Source organism: Oncorhynchus masou, chromosome 5 (assembly GCF_036934945.1).
Source record: "Oncorhynchus masou masou isolate Uvic2021 chromosome 5, UVic_Omas_1.1, whole genome shotgun sequence".
Taxonomy (NCBI): Eukaryota; Metazoa; Chordata; class Actinopteri; order Salmoniformes; family Salmonidae; genus Oncorhynchus; species Oncorhynchus masou.
Genome location: NC_088216.1, coordinates 35,003,683 through 35,027,265, shown reverse-complemented (window position 1 = coordinate 35,027,265; position 23,583 = coordinate 35,003,683). Strand labels below are relative to the sequence as shown.

At 41.5% G+C, this 23,583-nt stretch overlaps 1 protein-coding gene across 1 annotated transcript in view; it reads left to right on the top strand.

Annotated features, from left to right (window-relative positions):
• The first annotated feature begins 2,913 nt into the window (after window positions 1-2,913).
• Window positions 2,914-23,583, top strand: part of LOC135526675 (matrilin-4-like) — a 31,812-nt gene continuing 11,142 nt past the window's right edge. Inside the window, exons 1-6 of the mRNA XM_064955228.1 lie at window positions 2,914-2,986; window positions 3,230-3,405; window positions 3,651-4,041; window positions 5,973-6,095; window positions 6,852-6,974; window positions 22,620-22,742. Coding sequence (XP_064811300.1) covers window positions 2,914-2,986; window positions 3,230-3,405; window positions 3,651-4,041; window positions 5,973-6,095; window positions 6,852-6,974; window positions 22,620-22,742 — 1,009 coding nt within the window. The remainder of the gene's footprint in view (window positions 2,987-3,229; window positions 3,406-3,650; window positions 4,042-5,972; window positions 6,096-6,851; window positions 6,975-22,619; window positions 22,743-23,583) is intronic.

Genomic DNA, 23,583 nt, shown 5'->3' with positions numbered 1-23,583 from the left:
AGCGTACGTGTAGGTATGTACGGCTGGACCAAATCAGAGAGATAGGTAGGAGCAAGCCCATGTAATGCTTTGTAGGTTAGCAATAAAACCTTGAAATCAGCCCTTACCTTGACAGGAAGCCAGTGTAGGGAGGCTAGCACTGGAGTAATATGATCAATTTTTTTGGTTCTCGTCAGGATTCTAGCAGAAAGTATTTATCACTAACTGATGTTTATTTAGTGCTTTATCCGGGTAGCCGGAAAGTAGAGCAGTAGTCTAACCTAGAAGTGACAAGAGCATGGATTAATTTTTCTGCATCATTTTTGGACAGAAAGTTTCAGATTTTTGCAATGTTACGTATATGGAAAAAAGCTGTCCTTGAAACAGTCTTGATATGTTCTTCAAAAGAGAGATCAGGGTCCAGAGTAACGCCGAGGTCCTTCACAGTTTTATTTGAGACGACTCTACAACCATTAAGATTGATTGTCAGATTCAACAGAAGATCTCTTTGTTTCTTGGGACCTAGAACAAGCATCTCTGTTTTGTCCGAGGTTAAAAGTAGAACGTTTGCAGCCATCCACTTCCTTATGTCTGAAACACATGCTTCTAGCGAGGGCAATTTTGTTTCTTCACTATGTTTCATTGAAATCCACATAGCAGTGAAAGTTAACATTATGTTTTCGAATGACATCCCCAAGAGGGAAAATATATAGTGAAAACAATAGTGGTCCTAAAACGGAACCTTGAGGAACACCGACATTTACAGTTGATTTGTCAGAGGACAAACCATTCACAGAGACAAACTGATATCTTTCCGACAGATAAGATCTAAACCAGGCCAGAACTTGTCCGTGTAGACCAATTTGGGTTTCCAAACTCTCCAAAAGAATGTGGTGATCGATGGTATCAAAAGCAGCACTAAGGTCTAGGAGCACGAGGACAGATGCAGAGCCTCGGCCTGATGTGATTAAAAGGTCATTTACCACCTTCACAAGTGCAGTCTCAGTGCTATGATGGTATCTAAAACCAGACTGAAGCATTTCGTATACATTGTTTGTCTTCAGGAAGGCAGAGAGTTGCTGCGCAACAGCCTTTTCTAACATTTTTGAGAGGAATGGAAGATTCGATATAGACCAATAGTTTTTTAAATATTTTCTGTGTCAAGGTTTGGCTTTTTCAAGAGAGCCGTTTATTATGTTCAACATAGGAGGGCCAAGCACAGGAAGCAGCTCTTTCAGTAGTTTAGTTGGAATATAGGGTCCAGTAGCTTGAAGGTTTAAAGGCCATGATTATTTTCATCATTGTGTCAAGAGATATAGTACTAAAACACTTGAGTGTCTCTCTTGATCCTAGGTCCTGGCAGAGTTGTGCAGACTCAGGACAACTGAGCTTTGAAGGAAAACACAGATTTAAAGAGTAGTCCGTAATTTGCTTTGTAATAATCATGATCTTTTCCTCGAAGAAGTTCATGAATTTATTACTGCTGAAGTGAAAGCCATCCTCTCTTGGGAAATGCTGCTTTTTAGTTTGCTTTGCGACAGTATCAAAAGGGAATTTCAGATTGTTCTTATTTTCCTCAATTAAGTTAGCAAATTAGGATGATCGAGCAGCAGTAAGGGTTCTTCGATACTGCACGTTACTGTATTTTTTTTTCTTGGTTGGGGTCTGAGCAGATTATTTGTTGCAATTGCAAACGTAATAAAATGGTGGTCCGATAGTCCAGGATTATGAGGAAACACATTAAGATCCACAACATTTATTCCATGGGACAAAACTAGGTCCAGAGTATGACTGTGACAGTGAGTAGGTCCAGAGACATGTTGGACAAAACCCACTGAGTCGATGATGGCTCCGAAAGCCTTTTGGAGTGGGTCTGTGGACTACCCTCTGTAGAGCCTTGTGGTCGGAGGCCGAGCAGTTGCCATACCAGGCAGTGATGCAACCATGCTCTTGATGGTGCAGCTGTAGAACTTTTTGAGGATCTGAGGACCCATGCCAAATCTTTTCAGTCTCCTGAGGGGGAATAGGCTTTGTCGTACTCTGTCGGGTCCTCTTCACGACTGTCAATTGGTGACAGATTTTCATGTAAACATTCTACATTTCTTGCAAATATTCAGCACCTCATCTGTAGCCAAATAAACTGCATGCTTTCTTGAAGTCGTAGTGGGAGGACCACAAAACATATCATCAAGTTTACTCAATATGATGGTTTGGGCATAAAAGCGTTTCCACCAACATTTCTCGCATAATTCATTTTACCGACACAAAAAAATGGAAAAAGTAAAAAAATTAGAGTGGGATGGAAACCTGATTTACTTTCCATCTCACTTTATTCTGCTGTATCCCTCTTTTCTTTATATCGCTCTCTTGCTATCTATGAACTTAGTCTGTTGGCGTTGACATCCATTTTTATATCAGAGAGCTTGCCGGCTCATGTCAATTGGCATTGGTTTTAATGTTTCCTTCACTCAAACTTCACTGCCAAGTAGGAAAAGCACATGGCACAGTTGTCTTTGATGTGATGTCTATCTATGCTCTCTGAGGAAGTTGTTCCCATTGGGCATTCACAAATGGACCAAAATGAGGCCAATGAATGACTACTATTCAAGGTACAATTATCTGAGCGATAACCATAAATTTCACCTGGACACCTCTCTCAGGACTGAAGAAGAGAAGTTTCTTTTATAATGCTTGTTTTGAATTGACAGCATGCCTTTCGCACATTAGTCCTGTGTGTAGCCGTCTATTAGGATAGGAATTACTCCTCTGTACCTCCGCCATCTGATTGGTGTCAAGGTTTTTATCGCAGGAATGTGCTGGTGGTAAAGTACTCTCGATGACCTGTTTTGTTCTGTGTTCTCTCATTGCGGTGCAGTGTGAAGCCTGCCTAAACTCAGCCCCGAGAGGTCCGGCTCCCAGACCAGCACCCTGAACATGAGACAGCTGTGTGTCTGTGTGTCTGTCCTGCTAGCCTTGGCCACCATGGCTGTGGCTAGGCCTAAAGAAGGTTAGCCGAGTCCAACTGTGAAGTAATAAAAAGACCATGAATGGATTGCAGTTCAGCCCACATTCAATTGCTTCTTGCATTTTATATTTTATTCCAAGAATACATGAAAATGAGAACTGGCGTTGCAAGGAAGTTAATGAAATTAATACAAAACTACTGTTTAATTGTCTGCTTATGCCATAGCTAATGTGATATTCATGATTTCCCACTCTGGCTCACACATTCTCACTTCGCCTAAACCAGGACCGGAGCAGAAGTGCAAGTCTGGCCCAGTGGACCTCATGTTCATTATTGACAGCTCTCGAAGTGTGCGGCCCCACGAGTTTGAGACCATGCGCAAGTTCATGATTGACATCATCCACACGCTGGACATGGAGGCGAATGCCACCCGAGTGGGCGTGGTGCAGTACTCCAGCCAGGTCCACAACCTCTTATCAACTTCACAATTTATCCTTTTGTTTATACACATTAGTGAAGAACTACGCTTGGAAAGGGAAGATCATTCTTGATGAATTCTTAGCTTGGCTTCCCTTTCCAGTTGTAGTTCTTGTAAAGGCTAAATGCCACTGGTGAAGACTCAGTTGCACCTAAATAGAGATAGCTAGACATGCAAACCCTGCATATGAAGAGGTGACTGATGCTTTGCATATTTCTATTACTGTAGGTCCAGAACGAATTCTCTCTCAAGACCCATGGCAAGCTGCAGGGCATGGTGAAAGGCATCAATGAGATCGTCCCCCTGGCGCAGGGCACCATGACGGGCCTGGCCATCAAGTACGTCATGAACCATGCCTTCACGGCAGCCGAGGGCGACCGACCCAAGGTGCCCAATGTGGCTGTCATCGTAACGGACGGACGGCCCCAGGACCGCGTGGCGGAGGTAGCAGCCGAGGCTCGAGACAAGGGAATCGAGATCTATGCGGTGGGCGTTGCTCGGGCGGATATGACCTCGCTGCGTGCTATGGCGTCGCCGCCCATCGAGGACCATGTCTTCCTGGTGGAGTCTTTTGACCTGATCTACCAGTTTGGCCTGCAGTTCCAGGACAAGCTCTGCGGTGGGTTGGGTCGATAAGCGATATTATCGAATTATTGTCAAAAGTTTGGACACACCTACTCATTCAAGGGTTTTTCTTTATTTTTTACTATTTTCTACATTGTAGAAAAATTGTGAAAAAATCAAAACTGTGAAATAAATCAAAATATATTTTAGATTTTAGATTCTTCAAAGCAGCCACCCTTTACCTTGATGACAGCTTTGCACACTCTTGGCATTCTCTCAACCAGCTTCATGAGGAATGCTTTTCCAACAGTCTTGAAGGCTCTCCCACATGCTGGGCATTTGTTGGCTGCTTTTCCTTCACTCAACAGTCAAACTCATCCCAAACCATCTAAATTGGGTTGAGCTCGGGTGATTGTGGAGACCATCTGATGCAGCACTCCATCACTCTCTGTCATCACTCTCCGTCTTGGTTAAATAGCCCTTACACAGCCTGGAGGAATATTGGATCATTGTCCTGTTGAAAAACAAATGATAGTGGGACTAAGTCCAAACCAGATGGAATGGCGTATCACTGCAGAATGCTGTGGTAGCCATGCTGGTTAAGTGTGCCTTGAATTCTAAATAAATCACTGACAGTGTCACCAGCAAAGCACCCCCACACCATCACACCTTCTCCTCCATGCTTCACGGTGGGAACCACATATGCGGAGATCATCCGTTCACCTACTCTGCATCTCACAAAGACACGGTGGTTGGAACCAAAAATCTAAAATTTGGACTCATCAGATAAAAGGACAAATTTTCCATTGCTCGTGTTTCTTGGCCCAAACAAGTCTCTTCTTCTTCTTGGTGTCCTTTAGTAGTGTTTTTATTGCAGCAATTCGACCATGAAGGCCTGATTCACGCGGTCTCCTCTGAACAGTTGATGTTGAGATGTGTCTGTTACTAACTCTGAAGAATTAATTTGGGCTGCAATATGAGGTGAGCTGTTCTTGCAATAATATAGACGTAGCCCTATTTGGTAAAAGACTGTATACCACCCCTACCTTGTCACAACACATCTGATTGACTCAAACACATTAAGATGGAAAGAAATTCCACAAGGCACACCTGTTAATTTAAATGCATTCCAGGTGACTACCTCCTGAAGCTGGTTGAGAAAATGCCAAGAGTGTGCAATGCTGTCGCAAAGGGTGGCTACTTTGAAGAATCTGAAATACAAAATATATTTTGATTTGTTTGAAAACAATTATATTACTGCATGATTCCATGTGTTGTTTTGATGTCTTCACTATTATTCTATAATGGTAGAAAATAGTAAAACATAAAATAAACCTTGAATGAGTAGGTGTGACCAAACTTTTGACTGGTACTGTGTATGTTCAGCGATATGCGCAATATAAGCAATTATCAACATTACTCAGTTTCCATGATAAATCAAAGTTATTGTTCCAACCGTAGTATCCCAATTTACAAATTCCACTTTACTGTTGCTGAAGTGTGTCAAGATCGCCAGTGTCCAAAAAGGTTTGTATTCGTACTTGAGACTTTCAAAGCTTGTAAAATGTTCCCGAGTGGCGCAGCAGTCTAAGGAATTGCATCTCAGTCACTACAGACCCTGGTTCGAATCCAGGCTGTATCACAACTGGCCGTGATTGGGAGTCCCATAAGGCGGCGCACAATTGACCCAGCGTTGTAAGGGGTTTGGCTGGGGTAGGCCGTCATTGTAAATAAGATTTTGTTCTTTATTTAACTAGGTAAGTCAGTTAAGGTTAAATAAATTAAATAAAAAATATACTCAAGTCAGAATAAAGCTCTGTGGGATTTTTAGCTCTTGCTATTAGTTGCATCCTTGGCAGCACAATATCAAGCATCTAATTCTCACAAGAGCATCACTAGCTTTTGGGAACTTTCCTTATATTTCCTAATGCCAATAGGATGACAGTGATTAAAGGTTGAATTGTTGCTTGTCTGCTGGGGTTCCAGGGATGGATCTATGCCTGGAGTCTGACCATGGCTGTGAGCACCTCTGTGAGAGCTCCCCTCGTTCTTTCCACTGCCTGTGTCTGCCAGGGTACACTCTCAACGAGGATGGCAAGACCTGTAAAGGTATAGGCTGTCAATAGGGCTAGAAATGAGCCAACTTAATCATTTTGTATTATTATTAATGAACTATACACTGAATATACCTAATATTGAGTTGCACTCCACCCACACACACACACTTTTGCCCTCAGAACAGCCTACATTTTTGGGGGCATAGACTCTACAAGGTGTCAAAAGTGTTCCACAGGGATTCTGGCCTATGTTGACTCCAATGCTTCTCACAGTTGAGTCAAGTTGGCTGGATGTCCTTTGGGTGGTGAACCATTCTTCATACACACGGGAAACTGTTGAGCATCCCAGCAGCATTGCAGTTCTTGACACAAACCAGTGCGCCTGGCACCTACCATACCCTGTTCAATGGCACTTAAATATTTTGTCTTGCCCATTCACCCTTTGAATGGCACACATACTCAATCCATGTCTCAATTGTCTCAAGACTTAAAAATCCTTCTTTAACCTGTCTCCTCCCCTTCAGCTTCAATGTTTGAAGTGGATTTAACAAGTGACATCAATAAGGTATCATAGACTGACCAGGTGAAAGCTATGTCATGGAAAGAGCAGGTGTTCTTAATATTTTGTATATTCAGTATATACGTCAGTCAAGTGCATGTAACTGGGTAAGCTGTAACTGGGTCTGGTTCTTGTATATATCAATGGGAAATGAGTCAGAAATTGTGAGGATGTAGGATGGGTCAAGTTAAGTTTCAGCAGTTACTGACTTAACAGCAACTGTGATTTTTGTCTCTTTGTATGATACAGCCATAGACCTGTGTGCTGGGGGGAATCATGACTGTGAGCAGATCTGTATCCCCTCCCCTGGAGCCTTCACCTGCGGCTGCAACACCGGCTACACCCTCAACGACGACAAGAAGACCTGCACAAGTTAGCGACGCCATCGGCAGGCCAAACAATGCGATGCACTAAAAGCAACATCCCGATGGAGATATATAGACCAAAATATATATACATACATGCATCACACACAGGCTGGCCCCCGCCCACACACCATGCACACACTCTCTCACACACACACTTAAAGCACTCAGAGAAGATATTACAGACATTTCATCAGCTTTCACTAGGTACTGTAGGATGCAATTTATGTGTTTACAACCGAGTGAGGACTGAAAGTTAGGAGATGTCTTGATTCAGCTCAGGCTCTAGAGAACCATAAGTCAATGTTCCTGGCTACAGCTTTTCTGTGTTGCAATGCAAAAAAATGCACCTTGCTGAGAAAGAAAGCTGTGAGCTTAGATTTAATAGGATGTTATAGACCTCCATCTGCAAAAGAAGAATCTCTCGATTCTCTGGCTAAACTTCAGCGTGGTTGTGGGGGGGGGGGGAATGAAATGGTTCTCATGGGCGATTTTAAACTGGGACTGGTTCTCTCCACACTCCGAGGCCACAAGAGGACTGTGCAAAACATTGCATTTTACTTAATTGATAAATGCAGTCACAAGACCCAATCCAAAATACATCTCCAAGTCAACACTTATTGATGTTATTCTAAATAACAATCCACATAAGTACTTGGCCGTTGGTATTTTCCCTAATGATTTAAGAGATTAATGTGCAGTTGCTTGCATTAGAGACCCTAAAATCCCTAAACTGCCCCCTCGGTACATGGTCAAACAACATTTTAAGCAGTTCTGTAAGCAGGCCTTCCTGCATGAACTTTACGCATGCAACTGGGATAGGATTGCTGTTTTTGCCAGACAGAGGAGGCATTCTCCTATTTTCATTCCATGTTTTCTAGTATCTGTGATAAACATGCCCCTCTCAAAAAGTACTGGGTAAGAGGTAGAGACAATCCCTTGTTTACAGAGGAATTATCTGATTTGATCCAAAAACAAAATACACAAATGAGCTAAAGCCAAAAAGTGTAACTCCCAGGCTGAATGGCAGTTATTCAGGGCACTGAGAAACAAGTACACCTTGTTAATACGGAAATGGAAATCTAACTTCTATTCCGAATCTACCAAGGCAAACCTCAATAACCCGACAAAATTATGGAAAACCATTAAGTGACAGACAAGAATCAATTGCTTGATATTTTTTACGAGCATTTTGCTAAGGCTGGGCATTTATTTGATAATGAACTCCATCCTAACATCTCGAATGAGGCTGTGAATGAAACTGCCGCCTGCCGGCCTATGGTTTATCCATTTCATTATACCGAGATTGAGTTTTCAGAAGTTGTAAAGGCACTCAAATCTATTGATATTAAGTAGCTGGAATTTAACCCTTATTTAAAAAAATATTTGCTGCCCCTCTCACTCATATATTAACATCTTTCATTGATGAATAATACGATTCCAAAAGTCTGGAATGCACTTTTACATAAGGTTGAAGATCCGTCCCAGTTGGATAACTATCGTCCCATATCAAAACTGTCTGCACTGGAAAAGATTTTGGACAACCATGTGAACTGACAGTTGAAAGACTTTCTCAATTTCTCTATCAAAAGTTCTCAATTCCAGTCGGTTTTAGAGCCAAGCATAGTACCATTACTGCGGTAACTAAAGTTATAGGTCATATTCTAGATGCTCAGGACAAGAAACATCACTGTTTCACTTTTTATTTAATTATCAACAATGTTGACCTTGCCCTGCTGTTGTGTAGACAAAAACATTTTGGTTTAAGTGTTGAAGAATTGGATTGGTTCTAACACTACTTTTGTGGCAGAACAGTGTTTAGCACAGCAGGGAATGAAATCGGCGTTTCAAAGGCTTACGAAAGGAGTTCCCCAGGGCTCAATTTTAGGTCTGATCCTTTTTACACTGTATATAACTTATATATGGAAGACTGTTGACTTTGCAAATCTCCATCTGTATGCTGATGACACTATTTATTCTAGCACATGTAATATTGAGAAGGCTTTTCAGGATAGTTGGCTTTTGATGCTGTTCAAAAGCAAATTTTCAAATTGAAACTGGTGCTTAACGCAAACTAAATATATGATTTTCTCTTCTCTGAAAGTAGATAGGAGTCACTTGAAGAGTTTAACTCTAAAAGGCCAGCAAATTAATAGGGTCACCTCCTATACATTTTTGGGGATTTTAAACAGCTGAATTTTAAACAGCACATTGATATGCTGAAGAAACTGAAATTGAAATGTGTTTTTTATTTTAGGAACAAATCTTGTTTTTCAATGTCAGTCAGAAAGGATCTTATTCAAAGCACTTTTACATCAGTGGTGGATTATGGTGATGTTGTCTATCTGCAGGTCTCAGCAAGTACCTTAAACCAGTTAAATGTAATTAAGAATGGGTTGCACCAACATCGATTAGAGTTAATCTAGGTTTTGTAAATCTAGGTTTATAATTAATCAGAGCTGTGTTGCACCACTTAATTTAAACTCTGGATCGGTTTTAAACTATGATTAGTGACATGTTACACCAATATGAGGTATTTTGTGAGTTGAAACAAAGTAGCTAGCCTACTTGACAAATGAGGCCACAAAGTTGCTGTTAGAACTACTGCAACTCCATCATGAAATGTTCTCAAGGGTTGGCTGATTTGAAATAAAATCCATTATTTGCCAGTACTAGACAGAAAACGAATTTGTTAGCTAACTTTAGCTCGCTAGTTTATAAATTAAAAGTGGAAGCCAAAAAGGATGCGGCAGAGGAGAGGGGGGGGCTATTTCAAACTGGAGCCGGAGGGGGGCCTACGTCCAAGGGAATTAATCGTATCACCCAGAAGACATGCGAGATGATTCCCAAGCAAGTTTGCCCCTCTCCATAACCCCTATGATGACGACAGAGAACTTGACCCAACAATATTTAGCAAGCATAAATAACTGGTAAATATCAATGCCTATAATGCACATTAAAACTAATGTTAATGCTACTTCACTACAGTGTTACCGTTATCAGGCCCGTTATAGCATGTTGCATAACATCATTCATACCAAGGCTGGGCATATCATAAACTCCAATTCAATTGCTGCACAAAATGGTCACGTAAATAGCCTACTAATAATGAGTTAAGTATCATAAAACACTACAGGATTCAACCTGTTTCTAATTATTCTCTGAGGAACTCGTTTTGTTCTCTCCACAGTAGATATGCTGCCATTTTATCAGTTAAACCCCTCAAGTGGCAGTTTAGAATGAATCGGCAATCAAAGTTTATATATTTTTTTAAATTAATTGGGCAACAGGCTTAAAATTAATCTAGGTGTAAACTTAGATTAGAGGAAGGATTCATTTAAAAATAGGTTTAAAATTTGGTGCAACAAGAAATAGATAAACCTTGATTTAACCCAGTTTAAAAGTTAATCCATGTTGGTTCAATACACCCTAAATGTAATTGAAAATGTAATCTACTGGAATGGAAGGCAATGAGGAGGAACAATGACAGGGACACAGCTTAACCTAGGCTAGCATATTTATTCAAAATAAAAGGTTCACAAATCTGGTTCTCAAACATTAACAAAAAACAAAACTCTCCCACTCCACTTAACTGAACCTAGTGATAGCCTTAACTTTAAAGAAAACTTGCTGGGCTGCTACCCAGCTTACCAGCTTCACTTTTAGACCGGTCACTTCTTCCTGTGGAGAACACAATGTCCAGGGCTTCAAACAAATGTCCGTAGAGCTCAGCCTCTGGCGTCCAGCCCCTGTGCTAAACTAAAGCAGCCACTTAAATTTCCCCAGGTGCATTGCAGCCTAACGAGGCCGAGTGACCTCAGGTGTGGTCGTAGCCCTGTAGCCTAGCTTGCTGCCGCCAACATTGCGGGTTATGGGACGTGGCTGACACTCAAAACAGTGGCTTTCCCCGGCCACATAACTGGGACGCCACACTAAGTAATCCCCAAAAGTAATTGTTTATCATGAAAGGGCCATAAAGGATAACTAGCAGTGGTGTAAAGTACTTAAATAGCACTTTAAAGTAATTTTTTTATGTAGTTTTATGTAGTTTGGCAACTTTTACTTTTACTTCACTACATTTCTAAAAAGAAATAATGTACTTTTTACTCCATACATTTTCCCTGACACCCAAAAGAAAGTGGTCCAATTCATACACTGGTCATCCCTACTGCCTCTGATCTGGCGGACTCACTAAACACAAATGCTTGGTTTGTAAATGGTGTCTGAGTTATGGAGTGCGCCCCTGGCAATCCGTATATAAATAAAAAACAAGAAAACGGTGTCGTCAGGTTTGCTTAATATAAGGAATTTGAAATTATTTATACTTGTACTTTTACTTTTCATACTTAAAACCAAATACTTTTAGACATTTACCCAAGTAGTATTTTACTGGGTGACTTTCACCTGAGTCATTTCCTATTAAGGTATCTTTACTTTACCTCAAGTATGACACTTGGGTATTTTTTCCACCACTGATAACTAGTAATGCTGCATACTCCAAGAAAGGTTCAAATCTCACCTTTCTGGTAAAAAAAATAATAAATTGGTATAGTCACGTTTGAGGACACAAGCTCAAGTACACAGTAAAAATACGTTTTTTTAAAAATATTAAATATTTTATGATGTATTTCCTATTCAACAAAACAGTATGAATAAGCCTTGAAATTACTTATAATCTTTCTAAATGTACAGTTGAAGTTGATGATAACATACACTTAGTCATTTTGGCAAGTCAATTAGAACATCTACTTTGTGCATGACACAAGTAATTTTTCCAACAATTGTTTACAGACAGATTATTTCACTTATAATTTACTGTATCACAATTCCAGTGGGTCAGAAGTGTACATACACTAAGTTGACTGTGCCTTTAAACAGATTGGAAAATTCCAGAAAATTATGTCATGGCTTTAGAAGCTTCTGATAGGCTAATTGACATAATTTGAGTCAATTGGAAGTGTACCTGTGGATGTATTTCAATGCCTACCTTCAAACTCAGTGCCTCTTTGATTGACATCATGGGAAAATCAAAAGAAATCAGCCAAGACCTCAGAAAAAGATTGTAGACCTCCACAGTCTGGTTCATTCAACTGTATGTGTATATATGTGTCATAAGGATAATTAATGATATAAAATTGTATTTGTCACATGCGCCTACAACAACAGGTGTAGTAGACCTTACAGTGAAATATTTACTTACACTTATTTTTCTAAACTGCATTGTTGGTTAGTAAGTTAAAAAATAAAAATAAAAAGTAACAAGTAATTAAAGAGCGCAGTAGTATAACAATAGCGAGGCAATATACAGGGGGTACCAGTACAGAGTCACCAGTTAGTTGTAGTAATACTGTATGTACATGTAGAGTTATAATGACTATGCATTGATGATAAACAGAGAGTAGCAGTAGTGTAAGGGGGGTCAATGGAAATAGTCAGGTTGGTGTTTGATTAGCTGTTCAGGAGTTTTATGGCTTGGGGGTAGAAGCTGTTAAGAAGTCTTTTGGACCTAGACTTGTCGCTCAGGTACCGATTGCCGTGCAGTAGCAGTTTTTGACCATTTTTAGGGCCTTCCTCTGACACCGCCTGGTATAGAGATCCTGGATTGCAGGAAGCTTGGCCCCAGTGATGTACTGGGCCGTACGCACTACCCTCTGTAGTGCCTTGCGGTCAGAGGCTGAGCAGTTGCCATACCAGGCAGTGATGCAGCCTGTCAGGTGTCTCTATGGTGCAGCTGTAGAGGATCTGAGGACCAATGCCAAATCTTTTCAGTCTCCTGAGGGGAAATGAGTTGTTGAAAGAGTTCCACAGGGATGCTGGCCCGTGTTGACTCGAATGCTTCCCACAGTTGTGTCAAGTTGGCTGGATGTCCTTTGGTGATGGAACATTCTTGATATACACGGAAACTGTTGAGCATGAAAAACCCAGCAACATTGCAGTTCTTGACACAAACCGGTGCCCCCTGGCACCTACTACCATACCCCGTTCAAAGGCATTTTTATATTTTGTCTTGCCCATTCACCCTTTGAATGGCACACATACACAACCCATGTCTCAAGACTGAAAAATCCTTCTTTAATCGTTCTTCATCTACCTAAAAATCAACTTTGACTGCATTTACACTTATAGTTCCAATATCTCTGGCCCAAAATGTCAGATCCTCACAAGGTAAAGTGCTTGTTGTTCAGAAGTGTCTTTCTGAGTAGTTTGAGGGGATCTACAACGTCAGTAATTCGAGGGGAGAAAGGTTTTTGGTAGCTTATGTACATGTTTGACCAACAATATGGAAATATGCCTTTTCTGTGTTTTTGCATAACTTAAAGGATAATTATGACAAAAGTACCTATAAATATGTTTATTCCATACTCTAAGTATGTTTGTATGATTAAATAGTCTGTTTATATATTCAGTAATATGTTCAGAATCTGTGGCTTGGTAAATGTACAACTTTGCTCCTTTTTTATCTGAGAAATGTATTTTGAATGTAAACCAATCCGCATAGCACTATTATAGCAACCACTTTTTTTGATCTTGTCAATGATTTAAAATGTGTTTGTGGACCTGTCAAAATCTGTTGATACTGTTCATCGTGCTATTTTATTGAAATAAGTTGTCCTCAATAGGCTTGAGCTCTGTTCATGATTGAATGACTATGTTAGTGACAGAACTCAGGCCATCGTGATTGACAGTCCACATTTCTTAAGATACATAAGCTGTTGCGCAGGGGTCGATACTAGGGCCTGTTCTTTTCACTGTTCATATAAATGCTATTGGTCGATCTGTAAAAAAAATACAGATGATACTATTATGTACACAATTGCCCCCGCTGCTGACCTGGCTGTGACAAGGCTACAGTCCAATTTTGCAGATGTGCAGGAAGCCCTTACTGATATAAAACTAAATACATGTTGTTTTCAAGTTGTCTCCGATGGATTACATCATTACCTGTGGGATGGTTCTATAATCAAACAAGTTCCTGCATACAAATACCTTGGTATATGGATTGGCAATGATTGATTGTTTTTTTTAAAAACGTAAGACTGAGCTTGAAGAAGAAGTTAAGATTTAAAATGGGCTTTTTTACATTAACTGATCTTGTCTCTCTCTAGTCAGCAGGAAGCAGATTGTGCAGTCAACCTTTCTACCTGTTCTCTATTATGGTGATACTATTTATCAACGTGCAGATGCCTCGACTCTTAAAACCTTGGATGCCGTTTTTTATAGCGCTCTTTGACTAATCACAGGAGACAGTGGTATTACTCATCACTGTATTATTTACCAAAAGGTTGGCTTGACCTCTTTGAAGTCTTGTAGATTACACCATTACGCTCTTTTTGTTTACAAAGCCCTGCTCCACAAACTTCAGACTCACCTAACATCACTGTTAAGATTTAAAATGACAAGTTATCAAACCTGTTCATAGGGTTGGTTATCTCTGGAGACTCCTTTTGTGTCTAGACAGAGGCTGATTTACCTTTCATGTCCTTGCATATAAAACCTGTTTTTTTCATCAAAAATTGTGAATAACTCACCACAGGTTAATGAGAGGGGTGTGCTTGAAAGGATGCACATATCTCTGCAATGTTGGATTGTATTGGAGAGAGTCTCAGTCTTAAATCATTTTCCAAACACCATTCTCCAAACAACGTCTGTGCCTGTATTTAGTTTTCATGCTAGTGAGGGCTGAGAATCCACACTCGCATAGGTACAGTGCCTTGCGAAAGTATTCGGCCCCCTTGAACTTTGCGACCTTTTGCCACATTTCAGGCTTCAAACATAAAGATATAAAACTGTATTTTTTTGTGAAGAATCAACAACAAGTGGGACACAATCATGAAGTGGAACGACATTTATTGGATATTTCAAACTTTTTTAACAAATCAAAAACTGAAAATTGGGCGTGCAAAATTATTCAGCCCCTTTACTTTCAGTGCAGCAAACTCTCTCCAGAAGTTCAGTGAGGATCTCTGAATGATCCAATGTTGACCTAAATGACTAATGATGATAAATACAATCCACCTGTGTGTAATCAAGTCTCCGTATAAATGCACCTGCACTGTGATAGTCTCAGAGGTCCGTTAAAAGCGCAGAGAGCATCATGAAGAACAAGGAACACACCAGGCAGGTCCGAGATACTGTTGTGAAGAAGTTTAAAGCCGGATTTGGATACAAAAAGATTTCCCAAGCTTTAAACATCCCAAGGAGCACTGTGCAAGCGATAATATTGAAATGGAAGGAGTATCAGACCACTGCAAATCTACCAAGACCTGGCCGTCCCTCTAAACTTTCAGCTCATACAAGGAGAAGACTGATCAGAGATGCAGCCAAGAGGCCCATGATCACACTGGATGAACTGCAGAGATCTACAGCTGAGGTGGGAGAGTCTGTCCATAGGACAACAATCAGTCGTATATTGCACAAATCTGGCCTTTATGGAAGAGTGGCAAGAAGAAAGCAATTTCTTAAAGATATCCATAAAAAGTGTTGTTTAAAGTTTGCCACAAGCCACCTGGGAGACACACCAAACGTGGAAGAAGGTGCTCTGGTCAGAAGAAAACCAAAATTGAACTTTTTGGCAACAATGCAAAACGTTATGTTTGGCGTAAAAGCAACACAGCTTATCACCCTGAACCCACCATCCCCACTGTCAAACATGGTGGTGGCAGCATCATGGTTTGGGCCTGCTTTTCTTCAGCAGGGATAGGGAAGACGGTTAAAAATGATGGGAAGATGGATGGAGCCAAATACAGGACCATTCTGGAAGAAAACCTGATGGAGTCTGCAAAAGACCTGAGGGTGGTGAGGGTAGGTAACAACATCTCCTCCCCGCTGATCCTCAACACAGGGGCCCCACAAGGGTGCGTTCTGAGCCCTCTCCTGTACTCCTTGTTCACCCACGACTGCGTGGCCACGCACGCCTCCAACTCAATCATCAAGTTTGCGGACGACACAACAGTGGGAGGCTTGATTACCAACAACGAGGAGACGGCCTACAGGGAGGAGGTGAGGGCCCTCGGAGTGTGGTGTCAGGAAAATAACCTCACACTCAACGTCAACAAAACTAAGGAGATGATTGTGGACTTCAGGAAACAGTAGAGGGAACACCCCCCTATCCACATCGATGGAACAGTAGTGGAGAGAGTAGCAAGTTTTAAGTTCCTCGGCATACACATCACAGACAAACTGAATTGGTCCACTCACACAGACAGCATCGTGAAGAAGGCGCAGCAGCGCCTCTTCAACCTCAGGAGGCTGAAGAAATTCGGCTTGTCACCAAAAGCACTCACAAACTTCTACAGATGCACAATCGAGAGCATCCTGGCGGGCTGTATCACCGCCTGGTACGGCAACTGCTCCGCCCTCAACCGTAAGGCTCTCCAGAGGGTAGTGAGGTCTGCACAACGCATCACCGGGGGCAAACAACCTGCCCTCCAGGACACCTACACCACCCGATGTTACAGGAAGGCCATAAAGATCATCAAGGACATCAACCACCCGAGCCACTGCCTGTTCACCCCGCTATCATCCAGAAGGCGAGGCCTTCTGAAGGCGAGTACAGGTGCATCAAAGCTGGGACCGAGAGACTGAAAAACAGCTTCTATCTCAAGGCCATCAGACTGTTAAACAGCCACCACTAACATTGAGTGGCTGCTGCCAACACACTGACACAACTCCAGCCACTTTAATAATGGGAATTGATGGGAAATTATGTAAATATATCACTAGCCACTTTAAACAATGCTACCTTATATAATGTTACTTACCCTACATTATTCATCTCATACGCATACGTATATACTGTACTCTATATCATCGACTGCATCCTTATGTAATACATGTATCACTAGCCACTTTAACTATGCCACTTTGTTGACATACTCATCTCATATGTATATACTGTACTCGATACCATCTACTGTATCTTGCCTATGCTGCTCTGTACCATCACTCATTCATATATCCTTATGTACATATTCTTTATCCCCTTACACTGTGTATAAGACAGTAGTTTAGGAATTGTTAGTTAGATTACTTGTTGGTTATTACTGCATTGTCGGAACTAGAAGCACAAGCATTTCGCTACACTCGCATTAACATCTGCTAACCATGTGTATGTGACAAATAAAATTTGATTTGATTTGATTTGACTGTGACGGAGATTTGTCTTCCAACAAGACAATGATCCAAAACATAAAGCAAAATCTACAATGGAATGGTTCAAAAATAAACATATCCAGGTGTTAGAATGGCCAAGTCAAAGTCCAGACCTGAATCCAATCGAGAATCTGTGGAAAGAACTGAAAACTGCTATTCACAAATGCTCTCCATCCAACCTCACTGAGCTCGAGCTGTTTTGCAAGGAGAAATAGAAAAAAATTCAGTCTCTCGATGTGCAAAACTGATAGAGACATACCCCAAGCGACTTACAGCTGTAATCGCAGCAAAAGGTGGCGCTACAAAGTATTAACTTAAGGGGGCTGAATAATTTTGCACGCCCAATTTTTCAGTTTTTGATTTGTTAAAAAAGTTTGAAATATCCAATAAATGTCGTTCCACTTCATGATTGTGTTCCACTTGTTGTTGATTCTTCACAAAAAAATACAGTTTTATATCTTTATGTTTGAAGCCTGAAATGTGGCAAAAGGTCGCAAAGTTCAAGGGGGCGAATACGTTCGCAAGGCACTGTACATGGTTGCAAAGGGCATCAGTGTCTTAACAGCGCGATTTGCCAAGGCAAGAAACTCTGAGCGCAGCCCTATCCAGAAATCTGGCAGTGGCTTCTGATGAAATTACATTTTCACAGAACCGCTTGTTGCAATTTCGATGAGGTTCTCTTATTCAGATATCGGTGGACTGGAGGCAGGGCATGAAAGGGATAATGAATCCAGTTGTTTGTGTCGTATGTTTCGGGAACGTACCTGCATAATTGCGCAGCCAACTCACTCAGGTGCTTCGCTATATCACATTTGACAGTGTCCATAAGCTTGAGTTAATTTGCACACAAAAAAATCATACAATGGTGGAAAGACCTGTGTGCTGTCCATGTTAATGCAGACAGAAAAGAGCTCCAACTTCTTAATCATAGCCTCAAATTTTGTCCCGCACATTGAATATAGTTGCGGAGAGTCCCTGTAATCCGAAATTCAAATCCTTCAGGCGAGAAAAAACATCACCCAAAATAGTCCAGTTGTGTGAGAAACTCGTCATCATGCAAGCAGTCAGACAAGTGAAAATTATGGGCAGTAAAGAAAACTAAGCTCGTCTCTCGATTCAAAAAAATGTGACAATATGCTCCTACCTGTATTTGACATTGTGTTGTTATTCGCTGAACACAAGATGGTTTCATTTTATTTTTGGAAGTGAAACGAGGCTACTCAGGCGAGAAAAAAAACTCACCCAAATGTATATCCCCGTTGGATAACATAAATGTACTGTTTGTAAATGTGAATATTTTTTTCTTTTTATGGATCACATTTTAATTTGCCATACCCTGGACGGCATTACGCGGTACCCCAGTTTGGGAATACCTGCTCTAGGGCATTTCAAATTGTTGTTGGAGGACCTTTTTACTGACTCCTAGCATTGAATCCCTGTCCTAATAAAGATTAAATAAGAAATTACAGTTTCAATATCTCTGGCCCAGAAAGTCAGATTCTTGTGAGGAAAAATTATCCTGGTTTAGTGGGGTCTCCCACAGATTTTTCAGAGACTCATCTGAGAAGGGTCCTTGGTGGTGTTACAGACCACAACTGTAGCTGAAAACATCTGAATTGATCCTTTCTGTATATCTGCATGCCTTAAATATAACTTCAAGAAAAGTAACTATTAATGCATCCATTCCATAGTCTAAGTGTTTGTTTGACAATCCACTAAGTTTTTGTTGTGAATTTCTGGATATTTAACAGAAATCTATGACTAGTTCCATTACTCCCATTTTCACCAGATTTGACCTTTTAACCCACTGAACATTTCCTTAAGATTCCAAATGTAAATATGTTATCTGGCCTAACTTTGTGTCACCCCATCATTGTTTGATCTAGCCTGTAACAAGCAAAAAAAGAGCAAGCACATTTTCCAGGATGGCTAGTCTACCATGTGGGTTGAGAATAATTGTCCTCCTGTTGAGTCCTGTTTGTTGGGTCGTTAGACGGCTGAAGGCCAATCCGAGAGATACAGATTCTGCTGCAGTGTGTGATGGTGGTGGATGATGAAGCTCTCATTACGTTGTTGCCACTCGTCTTCTGCGATCCAGCAGAGATCTTGTAGGAATGTGGATGGTCTTCCTCACATGTGATTCTGTCCAACGTAAATGTCCTCCGAGTTAGCGGTGTGGATGGGGAACTTTTTCCGGTTGGTCCTGATTTTGTGCTTGTAGTGATTTTTCCATCGTCCTGCGGGCCCCACTGCCCTATGTTAAGCTGGGAGTACAAGAGCCGTTTCAGGAGTTGGTGCAGGTTTCCCCATACAGTAGGGTGTAGAGAACTACGGCTTTTGTAAATGAGGACTTTAGTTTAGATATCACAATCATCAAAGACAAATGTCCCATGTCTGTCAAAGGCTCCACTGACACATTTTAGGAGGTGGTGTATTTTCACGTCTATGTCAGCTTTGGAGGAGAGAAAGTTGGCAAGGTATCGAAAGTGATCCACATTTACACGGGTGGTATTGTCAACATATATTGTTGTGACCTTTGTAGTCTGGTATTGTCAAGAAGTATTGTTGTCACCGGTGTTGTATTGTCTGGTGGGGCTTAGTGGATGATTTGTGTCTTTTTTTTTGTTCAGGGCCAGACCCAGGAGTGTGTACGTCTTTGCAAAGTCTTCTTCTAAAGTGGGTAGGCATTGCTTTGTCATGTGCATACTGGAGACATATGGCGGCTCTGAGGAGGGTGCGCGTCTTCCCGGTTCCTGCTCGACTTTGCTTTTTTTATGGCTTTAAAAAAAATGTTGCTCCTTTGTTCACCGCACAGCGGACTTACATGTTGCTGTTAAACAAGATGACCAAAGGCAACACTGGGGATGAAGAAGAGGAAGAAAAGGGGTCTCAAAGCTAGTCGGACGGGCTACACAGCCTCCTTTTCCAAGTATCCTGATGGCCAATGTCCAATCGCTGGAAAAATACTTTAAACTCAGAGCAAGGCTTCAATCACAGAAGGATGTGTTTTTACAGAGACCTGGCTTACAGACAATACACTCGACTGCTATTCAACCAGATGGCTTTTCCCTTTTCCTTATCGTTCGAACTGCGGCTTCTGGTAAGAGTAGGGGGAGAGGTATGTTTCTTCATCAACAATTCCTGGTAAAACAAAGATGAAAATATCTCGAGCTCCCGTTCTCCGAACCTGGAGTTCCTGATGCTAAAATGCCGACCCCACTAAATGCAGAGGGAATTCACGTGTTATCACACCTGTGTACATACCGCCACAAGCAAACACCACGGCAAACTGTACAAGATCATTAGCCAACAAAAATCCTCTTGCACGGAAGCAGTCTTTATTGCTGGTTCATGTACAAACAGACCCACTCCAATTTGCCTACCTCTCCAACAGATCCAGAAAAGATGCCATTTCCATCGCTATTCACACGGCCATAACACCTATGTGAGAATGCTTTTCATTGACCACAGTTCATCATTCACCACTATTGTTCCCTCCAAGCTCAACACCAAGCTCAGAGCCCTGGGTCTGGACACCACCCTCTGGAACTGAATCCTTGACTTCCTGACGGGCAGACCCCAGGCTGACACCAACTCCATCATCAAGTTGGCTGACGACACCACGGTTGTAGGCATGATAACCAATGACAAGTGAGCCTATAAGGAGGAGGTAATTGAACTATCATTGTGGTGCCAGGACAACAACCTCTCCCTCAATGTCAGCAAAACAAATGATGCCCCAATCCACATCAACGGGACTGCAGTACAGAGTCAGCAGTTTTAAGTTCATCTGTGTCCACCACTCTTGTAAGAGGGCGCATGAGCATCTCTACTTCCTAAGGTGGCTGAAGATATTCAGCATGCCAACACCGTGTCCTCTCGAAATTCTACCGCTGCACATTGAGAGCATCTTGACCGGTTACGTCACAGCCTTGTACAGGAATTGCAGTGAAGACAGCCCGGTATATCACTAGAACCATGTTCCCACCCATCCAGGACATCTACTTGAAACTGTGCCTGAGGAAGCCCCCCCGCCATCATCAAGGACCACACACCCCAGCAATGAGCTGTTCACTCTCTTATCACCGTGCAGACAGTATTAGAGCATGAGGTCTGATACCAACAGGCTCAGAGACAGTTTATCTACAAGCAATGCTGCACAATTAAAAAGATTCCCTCTAATCCCAATTGTGCCTTCCGTTTTATGCTAAAAGTAATATTCTACTGAGCCGTTTACTTTGTTTATATTCTTACATGTTAGTTCTTAATTTTGTTGTATTGTCAAGAAGTAAGCATTTCAGTGGACGGTGTATACCATGTGTATCCTGTACGACTAATAACACTTAACTTGAGCTCCATAATAGAAGTGAATTTGCTGTTTGCCTTGACTTTAATTGGGTTGAAGAATCTGCTGTATGTTTTTACAGGATTGGGACTTCCTGAGACAGATCTTACATGTGAAGTGAAGGATGGCAGCAATGAAGATTGCAAAAAGGGTGGGGCAATGATGCAGCCGTTTCATCCCAGTTTCCATCTTGAAGGGTTCCATTTTAGCACCACTGTAAAGGATCAGTGTTGACGACATGCAGAAGTTGTCATGCAGAAGTCACCGTACCCTGGTGAGCTTTTCAGGGCAGCTGATATTTTACATAGTCAAATCCTTTTGTAAGATCTATAAAAAAGTAAAGTAAAGTGTTTGCTTTTTCTCTTGCAGTTGTTGTGTTGTGGAAATCATGTCCGTTGTGCCGCTGGATGGGAAAAAGCCTCTTTGTGATTGTGGGAGGGGTAGGAGTCAGTTGGCCAGTATGTGATTTAAGTATTTTCCCAGTGGTGGACAGTAGGAAGATACTACATAGATGCCTATGTAGTTCCCACAAATATTCCTGTCCCCCTTTTTAAAGATGGTAACAATCTGAGTTCTGTGGGAATTCTCTACTTGTGCCAGATCTTCAGAAGCAGGGCATGTATGTGGTGTAAGAAAGAGCACTTAGGCTCAGGTATGTGGCCTTGCTATTTCTTACCTTCTTGGTGGCATTTTGTACCTGCTCCTTCCTAAGTGGTTTTCCTAGGTCTTCCTTTATGATTCGCTGAAGGGTTTGGTTGAGGATCTCCGTCTCAACGGTTGTACTTCGGTTTGAAGAGTTCCTTGCCTCAGACAATGACATGGTCAATGATATGCCAAAGTGGGTATAAATCCAGGATATTTGTTTTTTTCTGATGGAAGAATGTGTTGGTGATAAGATCATGTTCTACACATTTGGTTAGGGGAATAACTCCATTTGAGTTGGTTTGTTGACACCTACTTTCCCAATCATTCCTCTCCAAATGTTGTGGTCCTGGCCGACTGGCAATAAAATCCCCAAGATGAATGATCGTGTCTTCCTTAGGAATACTTGAGAGCCCAAGTTGGTATAGAAGGTCTCAAACAATAGAACTCTGGGCATTAACCAGAACCTTCCCTTCAAGCAGTAATCAGTGTTTCTGTTTTTTTATAATACAGTGATAGACCTGTGTGCTGAGGGGAAGCATGACTGTGAGCAGATCTGTATCACCTCTCTGGGCACCTTCACCTGCAACTGCAAGACTGGCTACACCCTCAACGATGACAAGATTACCTGCACAAGTTAGTGAAGCCATCATCAGGCCAACCCATTGAGGAAGCCCAGATATGAAACTACAACCTTCCCTTCAAGCAATAATCAGTGTCTCTGTTTGTATGACCCAGTGATAGACCTGTGTGCTGAGGGGAAGCATGACTGTGAGCAGATCTGTATCCCCTCCCCTGGAGCCTACACCTGTGACTGCAGCGCTGGCTTTAAGCTCCACGATGACAAGAAGACCTGCACAAGTTAGTGAGGCCATCATCAGGCCCAACATTAGAATGTATTTACCGTAGCTAGGGGCAGAATATTTGAGGCAGCTGCTGGGTGAGATTTGCGGTGAACATTGCAAGCGCAATAAACCTAAAGTATGTACTATTCCGTGTTTATCAAGCTTGAGACCCAGCATTAACATACACTTGAAAATAGGTTTTGAAGATTAAAGGTCTTATTTTTGGTCCTTATTACTTGCACACAACAGGACTTTGTTCATATTTCTGATCTGAGTTCAAATAGTATGTTTTTTCTTCGAGCATGATTGGAATGCCAGGTGGGCGACATTTGCACTTTTGGCACTATTGTCAGTTCAAGTGCTCCAAGTCAGCTCAATCGAAAGCAGCTAAAGTATTCAAAACAATACATAATACTATTTGAACAAAGGTCTGTTTATTATAGAAACACCTATGCTGTTGGTCACAATTAAATAACATTATCTTGCTCTTATGCTATCTAGTTACTTTTTAACTGCATTGGTAACCATAATGTAATTACTGGCTATCTATGCTTTCAGCTTTTACAAATGGAATGAGCATTTAGCAAACATTTTTCTACACCCGAAAAGGATATTATTATGCTGCAATTATT